The sequence below is a fragment of the Rhinolophus sinicus genome, chromosome 2 (genome assembly GCF_057876585.1).
Source record: "Rhinolophus sinicus isolate RSI-liver-muscle chromosome 2, RSI-T2T, whole genome shotgun sequence".
Lineage (NCBI taxonomy): Eukaryota > Metazoa > Chordata > Mammalia > Chiroptera > Rhinolophidae > Rhinolophus > Rhinolophus sinicus.
Window position 1 is genome coordinate 122,863,344 of NC_142502.1, and position 13,289 is coordinate 122,876,632.

Below are 13,289 nucleotides of genomic sequence, written 5' to 3' on the forward strand. Positions count from 1 at the left end.
TCTGCTTTTGGACTGGGATTGAGAGCGGAAAATACAACTTGAAGATTTTGAAAATTTCCTAAGACTGTAGAACACAAACCTCCTAAAAAAAACTTTTGTGAAACTAAAAGTTTGCACTGAACTTTTTAAAAGAGAAAAGTGAGGTGAAGCCCTGATATTATCCAAATTGTCAGAAAGCCACTAAGAAATTGGATTTATGATCCCAGTATCCAGCACGTTACACCTCAAGTGATCTTTTTACAGTAGATACCTGAAATGCAAGCTGGACACGTTAGTTGATTTTTCTATCAATGACTTGGATGTATCAGAAGTCCTAATTTATACAAATGCAAGTCCTATAATTTGATTGCTTTTTCCAATCACTGTGAAGGCGTAGGAGGCACTATGTTGCCTTTGCAAGAAATACCATGGGGAATGGTGGTGTGATGACTGTAGCATCTCCACGACATCTGAAGGACAAATTGTGTTGAAAGCAGAAGTACTCTGCTTTCAGATAACCAAATGTAAATCATTCACCAGAGTAAATCATTCACCAGAGTTTAACTTGTGCCGTCCTTGAAGTGAATGACGCAATGAAAACTTTTAATAGAAAGGTCTCTTACCCCATTTAGTCTTGAATTATAGAGTGGAGTACAAAAATAACACTCCATTTGTTAGTTCAAGTAGCTCATTTAAAAAGGCTGAGAGTACATTTAACAATTGTTCCGTAATGCATTGTATCCTTTATTTCTGATCGTAAGTAGGCTGAGTTTCTTTCATTGGGCTCCAGGCCTCCTCCAGTGTCCCTCGTGTCCAGTCTGGGTGACATTTTCTATGTGCTGGAAAGGGGTTGGAAGTACTGCTCTGTGGTTGGTTGGCTTCTGGTTCCTCGTTGCTGTTGATTCTTCACCTGCCTCCTTTCTGGACACTTGCTCATCCCTTGAATTAATCGTTCCACTCTGTGCTCCCGTGACATTTGTGTATTGGTTCTTCTGTTGGAGCATTTTGTTAGAGTAAGTTGTGTACATTTCTCCTGTTTGATATACACGCTCTTTGAAGGCAGGGACCCAGTATTCTCTGGACTTCTCAGGAGCTATTACCTAGGAAATCCATTTTCATCAGGACTGCCCAGCTACCATTCAGGGTTTGTAATTTCCCTCCTATTCAGTTTGAGTGGATTCTCACATGTGCTACTGTGTAGAATTTGTTTTGGGCAAAGTTGGTATAAAAAAACAAAGTAATGAAAAAATGACTCAGTATGTTACATGAAAAAAAAAAATCAGAAAACCCGCCTCCCTCCCCTCCCCATCCCAGAAACCTACTAAGGAAGGAGGGTAGTTTATCGAGGCTTTGGTGCCATCTTGTGGATATTTGTTCAATCACAACTGAAGTTTGTGATTTCTTCTGTGAAGGGCTTACTAGTGAGCTTTCAACCTTTTTAAAATAGGATCCTGTCTGTAATGCCCTTTAGTTTTCTCCTAACAGCTTTATTGATCTACAGTTCACTGAAAGTGTCTAATCCAATGACATTTAGTATATTCTGTAATGCAACTATCACAATTTTACAACATTTTCGTCACCCCAAAATAAAAGCCCATACTTTGTAGCTATTGCCCCCAATCCATTTTCCCCGTCTATAGATTTGCTTATTCTGTTCTCTTCATATAAATGGAATCATACAATGTATGCAGTTTTGTGTCTGGCTGCTTTTACCTGGTATGTTTTCAAGGTTCATCCATGTCGTAGCATGTACTGGTGCTCCATTCCTTTTTATTGCTGCATTTGATACTCCAGGTATGGGCAGGCCATAACTTCTTTATCCATTCACTCACTGATGGACATTTGGGTTTGTTTCCACTTTTCGACTTAGGAACAATGCTGCTACAAACAAGTGTGTACAAGTTTTTGGGTGGGTATGTTTTCATTTCCCTTTGGTTTACACCTAGTGGAATTTCTGGGCTGAATGGTAATTCATATTTAACCTTTTGAGGAACTGCCAGACTGTTTTTCCAAAATGGCTCTAACACTTTATATTTCCACCAGCAGTGTTATCAGCGTTCCAATAATTATTTTTGTGTATTTCAAGAAAACTTGTAATGATAAAATGCTGTTTTAGATTCAGTAGTTTCAGTAGAAATTATGTAATGTAGCAATATATGCTCAATATAGAAAAATACTATGAAAAGTTCCAATTACCTATTGTCCCACCATCCAGAGGTTTAGTGTTTATTTGTAGTTTGTAATATAAACATGAATTTAAACTTTACAAAGGGGGATCTTGCTACATCCATTTTTCCAGGTCAGTGTAAACTCATGTATCATTAATTACAACAGTATCTACATAGGCCCAGGAAAAAGCATTACCTGGTGTGTAAGATGTTTTCTTTGTCTCTCCAGTGGTTAGTATACACCTGGGTTCACAGACCCTAAAAAGACTTAAGCTCACAGGTTGGGGGCTGCCAGTTTAGCCTTTAGTTCTTTCTTACCTAAAAAGTTTTGATTTTCGTCAAGATAATAATTTGATTTTTTTTTTTTAAAGCACTCACTGAAAATGACCGTGACAGCCAGTCACCATTAAAGAATCCTCTGCTGTCAACATCAAGACCCCTGGTTTTTGGGAAATCAAATGGCACGTACCTCTTTTCATTACCTTTTTATCTCTTCATTGTTACTTTCCATCAGGCACACAATTGTGGGGAGCAAAACTTTGTGCTTTTCTTAGAAGCTGACATCTGCTCCCTCCTGAGGTAACACTGCTTTCAGAGGCCAGAAACCTTCCTGAGTTGGTGTAAGGAGTCACTGCCCCTTGACCCTACTGCCATGTTTATTCCTCTTGCTTACACAATTTTTCAGGGGTCCTCTTGTAAGGAGTCCCTAGCTGCCACACTCCATTCGTGGTCAGTGGCAAAACAATCCCTGTGATATCACCTGTGCTTCTCAATTTGTACATGGATTTGCTTGGTGGAATTCCTCTTCCCTCACCGCCCCCTTCCACATATTCTTTTTTGCTTTCATTGAATTTATTTAGACTAAATTATGTATTGTTTCCTTTATCTCAGGCGATGCAACTGATTATCAGAAACAGCTGAAGCAGATGATTAAGGATTTAGCCAAAGAAAAAGATAAAGGAGAGACTGAGTTGCCCAAAATGAGTCAGGTATGGACTTTATTCGGCACACAGAACCACCTATTTTTGCCAAATGATTTGTTCAGATTAAGCCCCTTTATCTCCAAAGTCATAATCAAAGGATTCTGTAACTTCTAGCTGAACAGCGTGATGAAATATTTAAACAGCATCCATTCAGTCAAAGCTCTTCAAAACAGAAGGCTGCCATACCTCACGTCTTTGAAGTTTTTATATCAAATTCACTTACCCAGGTTATGATTTACTCCCTTGAGGGGAGTAGCATTTAGGGGCAGTTGATACAGCATCCCCCTACTCGCCAGTTTCTTGAAAATCACCGACTAAATACAATACTGATGAGTCTCCGAAATCTTGGTATTAATACAATCTCCACAAGAGGGTTCTCTGCCACATTCAAGCATCCTGTGAGGTGGCAAGTCATTTTATTTTTTGAAAAGGATTCCTCCCAATGTTTGGGAAATGTAGGCTTCAGGTTAAAACTGTTCCTTTACTGTAGGACCTAAATCTTTTTTGGTGCCAATATGTACTTTGGGCCTTTGGGGGGAATTTAGCATAGTGTCTCTTTTTTGACCACAAACCATCTTGTGGGATTTATTCCTGGAATATTTGAGAAATGTTGCTCTACTGCGGGGCGTTGCTTTCAAATGTATTTTCTGCTCCCTGGATATAGAGCCAGTTAAATCTCATCTCTCAGAGCTGTCAGTATCCTTTCTGACATACTAACATCAACCTTTCCCCCCCTACAAACAAAAATTGGCTGTCAATATCTTGCTCTCATTTACGGCTATGTCTCCCAAATCACTACGTATTTATTAAATGAGTCCCCCACCATTGTGCTATCCCTAGAGTCACTGTGCAGCGTAATTCCACACAGAGCATCTCAGCACATAGATTCTATTGTGGACAGGAGTGTGAATTTGAGGAAGCACCAGTCGTCCGTTTTACAGCCTTGAGTTGCTACATGGGATCCCACCAGAACCAGCCATGATTTTAAACCATTATCATTAGTTGTTCCCAACTTTTCTTCTACTATAACCCTTAGCTTAAACATCCCTATAAACAAATCTGTTTGGATGCATGTCTAGAAGTTGACTTGCTGGGTTAAAGGGTGTGCATATCCTCTCATTTGTGCACATTTCTTAATAGTTCCTGTGTAGACAAATACCGTATTTCCCCAAAAATAAGACCTAGCCGGACCATCAGCTCTAATGTGTCTTTTGGAGCAAAAGTTAATATAAGACCCAGTCTTTTTTTTACTATAAAACCGGGTCATATATATTCTAAGACCCGGTCTGATATTATTTTCGGGAAACACGGTAGCACACCCGAGGTGCTGCAATTCCCTGGAGTCAAAGGGCAGAGACGATCTCTTTACATTCAGCTTCAAAAAAGTTCTCCAAGAACTAAATTATCACGTTTTACAAAATGCATATTTCTATCTTGGTTATGCTGTTGTGTACTTTTTTTATTCCAGAGAGAATTTATCCAGTTCTGTAAAACTTTATACAGTATGTTCCACGAAGATCCAGAAGAAAACGATCTGTATCAGGCCATTGCCACAGTAACCACTCTGCTGCTGCAGATTGGGGAAGTGGGGCAGCGAAGTAACAGTTCTGGAAGCTTCTCCCAGGAAGGTGGGGGGGAGCTGCAGGCTGCATCGCTGTCTCCTGAGCAGGACTCGGTTTTTGCAGACACAGACACTGAGACGACACCCCAGGACTCCGGGGCACTTCCTGAAGAGGCAGAAGGGGACTGGACTGTCTCCCTCGAACATATTTTAGCTTCACTTCTGACTGAACAGTCATTAGTCAACTTTTTTGAAAAGCCATTGGACATTAAATCCAAACTTGAAAATGCCAAGATCAATCAGTACAATCTGAAAACTTTTGAAATGAGTGGCCAGTCACAGCCTGAACTCAAGCAGGATAGCGGTTTGCTGAGGAGACGAGCCTGCCATACCAAAGCTCGGACGACAGTCTCGTGGGCGGTCAGCCCATAAACTCAGACGTCAGTCTAATTCCCTTTGAGTATACTTCCCGTGCTGGGTATCCAGGTAAGCGACACCCTGACAGCCCCAACTGTGGTCGGGGGAGCTGATGCAACCCTCAGACACTTCTATTTATTCTTTGAGAATTACCAGTTTCACTTTGATCAGATCTGCTGAAATGGGCACTTCTGCTGTGATTGTTCTCAGCTGAATGAGAGCCCCGTGTATCATGCTAACCCAGAGCCAAGAGGCGCCCCAGCACTCGTTTTTCACCTGGATACTGGGAGGTCAGGAATGAAGTTCACTTTCAAGATCCAAGAGCCACTATCTGTGCAATTGTGTTTGGCTTCTTTTTGCACTAATTTTGTTTCAATGCTGGTAATTGAAACCATTTTAATATATTTGATTGTATTCACTTTGTCCTTACAAAAATGTTGTGTACAAACCATGCTTTCAATGTTGGCCTCCACGTTTTTTAATAAGAAATTTTTGTATTGACTTTGGTCCTTGTTTATACCTGATACTTATTTGAGTGACTAAGGCCTGGATTGTGCCAGTAAACAGATGAGCTGGAGCTGTCCTCTCTCCTTCCCCTTCCCCCTCCCCGGGGTCGTAGTCGCCACCACCGCTGCCACCACCGCTGCCCCCACCACCAGGGCTTCAGCACTGAGCCACAGGGTGTAAACACTAATGTAACAGACTCCGTGCAACAACCTTGCTTTCAGGCTGAATTCAGCTGATTTTGGATTGTATAAGAAGCTTTACTTCTGAGCTTTAGCTCCATGCAAACTGGGACTGAAAGTGCCTCATGGGGCCCTTACAAGTAAGTGAGCTCAAGTATTAACTATTAACTGTACGTGTATTACAAGTTAAGCATACTCTGGTTACCCCTCAAAAATCAAATTTTTAGGGGATAATTCTATACCTTTTGACAATCATATTCAATACATTCATAGGCAGAAGTTTAAGGACATAAATAACACCAAGTGCATTTCATTAAATCTAAGATGCTGTTAATTGCATCATTTTAATTTGTTGATATGAAACGTGGCCAATGGCAATTGAGTTCTACATGCCCGTTTCTGGAAAATGTTTATCTTCGAATTAATGAAGCACACACGTGAAAGCACCAACATTATATATACTTCCAATGTCCCAACTACCTACACAATCCTTCTAAAACCAGACTACACTTCAAAATCACTTCGAAAACCTGCTTTAGGCTGTCCAAATATTCAGAAACTCCAGGGGCTGGAGAGAAAGTCCAGAGGTGTATTTATTTAGGAAACGCTTCCTGACTGATTCTATAATTGGGAACTACTGTGAGATACACAAACATGATCACACTGCAATTAGAAACTGGAGACCAAACCTCAAAGGCAGTTTTGTAACTTTATTTGATGATCAGCCGTTAGTTCTCATCCACATTAACTGTCTGTAGATCTGCAAGAGAAGCGACAGCCACTCATCTTCCATACCCACATCACATTTCACTTCAACACTCAAAAAACCTTTTCTTGAGGGGTTTAGGCAAGTAATGGTATTCGCTGTGCCCTTTTTACAACCCAGATATGGACCCAGTTTGTATCCTTCTGCACTTCCCCATGCCATGACAAAAAAGGCTTAGTGGTCATGCCTGTTACTCATACCCTACGGGAAGGACGCCAGGCATGTAGGCGCACAGCATTTGCTGGACAGATACACTCAGGTTGTAAGAACTAACGAGCTTCTAATCCAAACAGCTGCGTGGAAGGGAATACAACTTACTTTTGAAAGTGGTGACAGGTACATAGGTAACCAATGTATAGAGCTTGTTTGGTGAATCTTCATCCTCATTGCGCTTCCTGGACAACCGCACCCGGATGCGGTATGGGACATTCCTAATAAAAATACAAAAGCGCTGCTCAAGTCATGAAATATATAAAAGTGCTGCTCAAGTCCTATCACGAAAATAGCCACCAACTGTATCCACACATCCTGTCCCCACCATAACATGCTGTCATTTGCTCTAACCTAACCACCAGCCATTACGGGTATGTACTGGTTCCCTGGAAAATAAACACACCCACAGGTGGACATTTACTCAACACTGTTATCTCAGGATGGAGACCTGTCTTAATAGGCAGCCACCACTGACATTCAACCTATGCAGAAACCTGGGCCGAACATGCCAGGTCTTTCCCCTTTCTCACCAGCACCGATGTCGTGGTGGTAGTCTTTGCCTATGTTAATTTAAATGTGGAGAAACACTAAATTCTGCAGGCCCTCCTAAACGTAAGACTATTAAATGTTCCGTTTCCCTACCTTATACACACAGCACTCAGCAGCATCACAGTGAACTGCATTTCCTTTTATTGGTCTCAGGATGTGAAGTGTCCTGAAATTCGGGACTACCCTGGGCTCCCGTGACCCCCCTCTTCCCTTACGTCAAAGTAGCCATCATTGGCGGCTCCTTTATTAGACACATTTCAGAATTCTAAATGCCAGCCCACTGTGGGCTCAGTCTCAGGTCCCTGCCATCCCACCCAACCCCAATGTTGCTGCACCCTGCCCCGTTTGTCTCATAGAATCCCCTAGCCCGTGCCAGTGCCCCTTCCCTTAGCTGGTCTCACTTCTACTCTGGCACCTTACATCCTCCTCCACATCTAAAACCACTCTCCCACTTCTATGCAGGGGCTTTCAACTTCGGCACTACTGACATTTGGGCCGGTAATTCTGTTGTGGGGGGCTGCCTTGTGCACTGTAGGACGTTTGGCAGAATCCTCGGCCTGTAGCAACCCCCAGTAGTGACATCAAAAACACGCCCAGGGGAGCGTGGGTAAAATTGCCCACAGTTGAAAACCAGCGCTCCAGTGGTTTCTAGAGATAAATCCAAACTCTCTGCCGTGACCTACAAAGATTCCACGTATCTGTCCCCTGCCTAACTCTCCATCCTCGTTCACTGTTCAAGTTGCTCACTTGGCTCCACCTCCACCAGCCCGTTCCCAGATCATGCCATTTGTTCTCTGCGCAGCGCTCCCACCCATCTCTCACCCTGCTGGCTCCACCATTCAGGTCTCATTTCATATAGCATGTCACAGACCTTCCCTGCAGGTGCTACCCCATCCTTTGAATTATTGTCACACTCTTATATACTTCCCTATACGTTAGCTAATCACCGAACTATTTATATGGACTGCACAGAGTGAGCTGGGTAAGCTAGTGCAATTTTACAGCTTCGTCTTCTAATACAGGTAACTTGAGCACCTTATTCCTTTGGCCCAGACAGCTTTGTTGAGTCTGGTGTCAATGCGCACATCTGGGGTTCCCATCTCCTTCATGGCGAATTTCCGGATCTCTTTGAGTGCCCGTGGGGCACGCTTCTTGAAACCCCTGAGTCAAAAATAATAAATGAATGAAAACAGTACAGAATTAAATGAAATACATATGTCCTATTTTCATAAAAGAAATCCAAACCAAACTTTGAACAAAGCAGGATCAATCCTTTTTTCCCACCAGCACGTAATGCCCAGCAACTAATTTAATACTCGGGACGAAGACGATGCCCAACTCATTTTCACCGATGTAGGACAAGGGCTCTGCATAAGATCATTAAGTAATGCTGAGATACCCATCGCTTAACCCTCTCCGGATAAAAACACCCCAAGCTCTAATTTACCTGTGAAGGAGAATCAATGCCGTTAGAATATGTTGAATATAAAGCACACAACACTGTACATCGTATAAATACAGCAAGCACCCCAGATCAAAATATAATTATGTCACACCTTAAGACACAGCATGTTTTGGGAGAGCATTCAATACTCATTTCTAAAGGCCATTAACTTGGTCTGTGCCTACAGAGCAGAGGCCTACAATATACAGATCTCACAAAGTATGGCGTGGACAAGTGACTTCCATAGAGCTCGTGGCTTGTGTCAGGCACAGTCATTACCCCCGTGTGTCCCGACCTGGAACTAGGTACTATTAACGCGCTGTTTACATACGGGTACATAAATCCATCTGAGCTTCATGCTTTCACTTAAAGAAAAAATGTGAAAAAGCAAAACTTTACTACCGGCGGAAAGGGTCAGACCTTCGGTTAAGTGAAGGCCATTCCAAGTAGGGCTGAGAGCAAAGTCTAAAGAGGTGTCCCACCACCCCAAAACTGAACGTCAGACAAGGGGCCCAAGCAATTATTCACCTCTGCAACCTAATGCTCAGCACCTGGCACACAACAGGTGCTCCTCATGTGTTAGATGAAGCAGACTTGATGAAACCCAGTAAAAGCAACAAATGGAGCACAACAGTGACTGAATTCTGCTCTGAAACCTTCAGTGACTTCCCATGACCCACAAAAGATCTGACGCTGCACCCACCCCACATCTCACTTGGCCTCTTCTCTTACATCTCCTCTTACCAAGCTCCTTGTTATTTTCAGCACACAAGCAAGCTCACATCATTCACTTTAATATTTAACCATCTAGAAATAAAAGGAGCTAGAAATAACAGCACTAGGTAGGTATAACAGACAAGATCCCGTCCTTCAGCTTACGTAGATGACACTCCTGCAACACATCAAATGATGTCAAGTCCGACAGAGAAAAATAAACCAGGGGAAAGAGCCAGTGAAAGGACTGTAGGTTTGAACAGGCTGGCCAAGCAGACATTGGAGTGATGAGGGCAGCACATAGGTATGTGTGAGGAAAACACTTCAGAAGGGGGAAGAAAGGGAAAAAACCAAACAGCTACCCTGAATCAGGTACATGCCTGGTATGATTAAAATAATTGGCCAGCTCATATGGAATCATAGCAAGAACCCTGGCTTCTAGTCTGAATGAAAAGGGAAGCCAACGCAGGGTTTGTGGGTAGACCAGGTGTTTGGGGGTGGGGAAGGGAACCAGGAGCAGGGAGCTGCTAACTGCAACCATTCAAGTGACAGAAAATGGTGGCAGTACCACTGTAATTGATCAGACTGCCAAAAGACACGCTCACTTGCCAGTGACTGAAACAGGGAAGGCCACTGGGAAGGTTAGGGTTGGAGACGGATGCCAGGAGTTTGGTTTAGAGACATGTCAAGTTTGAGCTGCCCATGCAAACACCCAAGTATAGACATTAACGGCAGGTGGACATTTAAGGCCCTACGACCAGCTGCTGTTACAAAGCAGACTTCTCAACATTAAGAGAATGGGTTCTGAGGAGGAACCAACAAAGACTGAGGAGCAGCTAGAAAAGCAACAAGAAAAACACAGGACTGGAATTTCTGGAAGTAAAAGCAATAAAGCATTTCCATAGAATGAACAATGAAGTGTCAATTGCTGCCAATCAAGTAAGGATAGAAATGACCAAAGGGTTCAGTATCCTGCAGGTCTGTCGGTGGGGCTTTTGTAATAAACCACAACATGGCTGAAAAACTCACCCACCTGCAATGGCTCACACCCACTTTTCAAACGACATCCCGTTTCACCCAGTAACTTACTTTCCACCTGGCACTTTTCCCATTTTATATCTAAACACCTGTCTAACTTCCGCTACTGAATAACTAGGAAGGCAGGGTCTTTGGTTCTGTGCTGAATCCACAAAGTCTAGGACCGTGTCTAATACGCTCAATACGCTCCCCAAATGAATATATGCGAGCCCCAAATAAAGGGCTGGGGAAGAGTGCATGGTTCCTCACAAGCAGCATCAAAGCACCAAGAAGGCACTGACTTTCTGACCCAAAAGTCATCACACAGACACCAAATAAGACAATGCACCAGTGCACGTTGGCCCACACTCGGCTGGGCGTGCAGCGCTGAAACGCTACGCCCAGTGTGGATGCTGCCGCGCGTACAAATCCCTCGCAAAATGAGAAGTGTCCTGACACTGCACGGACTGGTGCCCAAATAGAATATTTCGCCATGTAACATTAAGAACACTCCAACAATTCAAGAAGAGTCGGTCTCCATTATCCGCAGTAAACACCGTGTACAAAGGAAAGCACTAAGCTTAAGAACTAAAAACCAAACCCCAGAGTAAAAACCAAGAACTAGAATATTCAAAATCACTCCAGATACTCTCGTACATCACAACAAATCCACAATACCCCTGGGTCCTCCCCACAACTACTGTCCTAGAATTCCACCGATACATTCTTTTTTCTCAATAGCAGTTTCACTTCTGGTAGTATACAACTCAACCAACATTAATTAGTACCTTATCTTGTGAGTCCAAGAACTGAAATAATCCCATTTAAGCGTTCAGTCCGGGGTGGACAGTTTTATTAACTGCGTAACTTTACTGGAGTCTGGAGACTCGCAAGTTCACGTTCCCTCACACACACCTTTCACCCTTCAGCCGCCCAGGTGCGTTTAATTCAATTACAGTGCAGACCACGTTTCCTCCCAACCGGCTCTTCCAGGAACCTCATTCAAACACTTTCCAGTCATTAACCTCCCAGCATTACACTTTAAACCCTAGGAATCGCAAATACGGTCCATGGACTAGATCTGAGCTTCTGAAGAAAAAACGCGTCATTTCTAGACCACTTAGCTTTCAAACGATTAGACAGATCTCAGAGAGACAACCAGGCGCGTTGAGTTCGGGAGCCCCCAGACAGCACGGCCGCGGGCGACTGCAGGGATACTCACACTCCGTGGATGCGCTTGTGAATGTTGATGGTGTACTCTCTGGTCACTACCTCGTTGATGGCAGAACGGCCCTTCTTTTTCTCGCCACCCTTCTTTGCGGGAGCCATCTGAACCGAGGAGACAAGGAGGCTTAGAACAGAGTGGAGCAAGCCAAGTCCTTCTTCCCTTCGGGCACTGCTTCACGCGGCCGCCCTCGGGGCGCTTCCGGTGCAGAGGGCCCGGCCAAGGTCCCCGCAGCCACAGGTCCCGGCGGAGCCGAGCCGGCCATTCCCCGGCCCAAGCATCCGCGTGTCTCAGCTGCCTCCGCCCCGGAAACCTCTGCGGCCCCGGGCTCCTCTAAGCCACTCTCCCTCCCGGGTTACGAGAGCCCTTAAACGTAGCGCGAATTTCCGCCCTGGAACGCAGAGCCCCCGGCCAGTTCAGGAGAGACCCCACTGTCCCCGTCAATGCAATCCCGGTCGAGGATGGGTCCAGATTCTTAAATCGGACACCCGTCAGCCATACTCACCCTGCCGGGCCCAAGTTGGAAAGAAGGAGCGCGAGGTATTGTGGGAGAGGGAAAGCAGCGTCTCAAGCACAACTTCCGGGTTGCCTGGAAGCAGGTGGAGCGCGAGGCGAGGCTGTGACGTCAATGGTGCGCGCCCGAGGTCAGGTGAGCAGGCCTCGGGGGCGCGGTGGGGGCGGGGTCTGGGCGGGCCGCGGCTGCTCTCAGGGTGCTCTGCAGTGTGGCGTTCTCTCCTCGGGCGACTTGCACCAATTTTCTGAGATAAAGCTCGTAAAAAGTGCCAAGTGTAAAGCATGTCACTGAGGAAGCGAGTCACAGACAATCAAAACCTAAGCCCCCAGCAGGCTGAGAGCAGGGCCCGGAAGAGAAAACCTTCTTTTGTGTTTCCCGTTCACTCATTGACTGGGCCAGCGTTTACGGAACCTGTGAGCTGCTGTTTGCTGGCTGGCGGTCCCAGAGGTGACCAAGACACAGCTGCCGCGCTAGCAGTGCTCACATCCAGCAGGGCGACTCATGAATGAGAGTCGTTACTGTCCTAGACGGTGGAGCTACTGTAGGGGCCTGTCTGGCCGGATGAACAAAAAGCGGTGACGTGGTAGACCTTGATGAGACAGGTAAAGAGTTAACAGAAACGAGCTTACAAATTAACCGTTGGGCTCTGACTCTTCCTCCCCACAGCTGTGGGAACAGAACGGTTCCCAAGGGAAGCCAAGTGTCAGGGCAACCCCCTGCAAGCTGACAAACACCCTATGTCCTGCATAGAAAAATATAAAACCCCAGCTAAACAGACACCTGCTGCAGATATCTACTCAAATCTGTCTATTCCAGCAACTCCTCTGCCGGTGCTTCTCTTCTTAACACGTTGCGTATGGATCACGAGAATCTTCGTTTTTTTCTGAGCCATGCGTTAAGGACGGATAACAAGAATTTCAAAAGATTGGGGAGAGAGCAGTGAGAGGCCAAGACAGGGAGGTGAGATGAGTGGCGATAGGGAACCAGCTGTGAAAGTGCCTACGCAGCGGGCCCCCAAGGAAGACAATCCGGCCAGGCTCTGGGGAGATTTGG

At 44.8% G+C, this 13,289-nt stretch overlaps 2 protein-coding genes across 6 annotated transcripts in view; one reads left to right on the forward strand and one right to left on the reverse strand.

The window, feature by feature from the left end:
- The window catches only part of TBC1D8 (TBC1 domain family member 8), a 99,877-nt gene extending 94,263 nt beyond the window's left edge, over positions 1–5,614 (forward strand). For all 5 annotated transcript variants that reach the window (XM_019753835.3, XM_019753834.3, XM_074332395.2 and 2 more), the window contains exons 18-20: positions 2,519–2,608; positions 3,039–3,136; positions 4,599–5,614. In XM_019753835.3, coding sequence (XP_019609394.3) covers positions 2,519–2,608; positions 3,039–3,136; positions 4,599–5,123 — 713 coding nt within the window. In that variant the 3' untranslated portion in view covers positions 5,124–5,614. The remainder of the gene's footprint in view (positions 1–2,518; positions 2,609–3,038; positions 3,137–4,598) is intronic.
- An 870-nt stretch (positions 5,615–6,484) lies between these two features.
- Positions 6,485–12,350, reverse strand: RPL31 (ribosomal protein L31). Its single transcript, XM_019753836.3, has 5 exons — positions 12,228–12,350; positions 11,720–11,826; positions 8,358–8,483; positions 6,879–6,991; positions 6,485–6,554 (listed from the first exon to the last, which is right to left on the reverse strand). The coding sequence occupies exons 2-5, from the start codon at positions 11,824–11,826 to the stop codon at positions 6,523–6,525; spliced, it is 378 nt and encodes a 125-aa protein (XP_019609395.1). The 5' UTR covers positions 12,228–12,350; the 3' UTR covers positions 6,485–6,522.
- Positions 12,351–13,289: the final 939 nt, after the last annotated feature.

Bases quoted from the DNA above. Each gene is read 5' to 3' on its own strand.
- RPL31 (XM_019753836.3), bottom strand. From the start codon at position 11,826: ATGGCTCCCGCAAAGAAGGGTGGCGAGAAAAAGAAGGGCCGTTCTGCC. The intron at 8,484-11,719 runs GTGAGTATCCCT...TTTTTGACTCAG, and splicing joins CACAAGCGCATCCACGGAGT to GGGTTTCAAGAAGCGTGCCC. The intron at 6,555-6,878 runs GTAAGTTGTATT...CTTCTCTTGCAG, and splicing joins ACCTGTCACCACTTTCAAAA to ATCTACAGACAGTTAATGTG.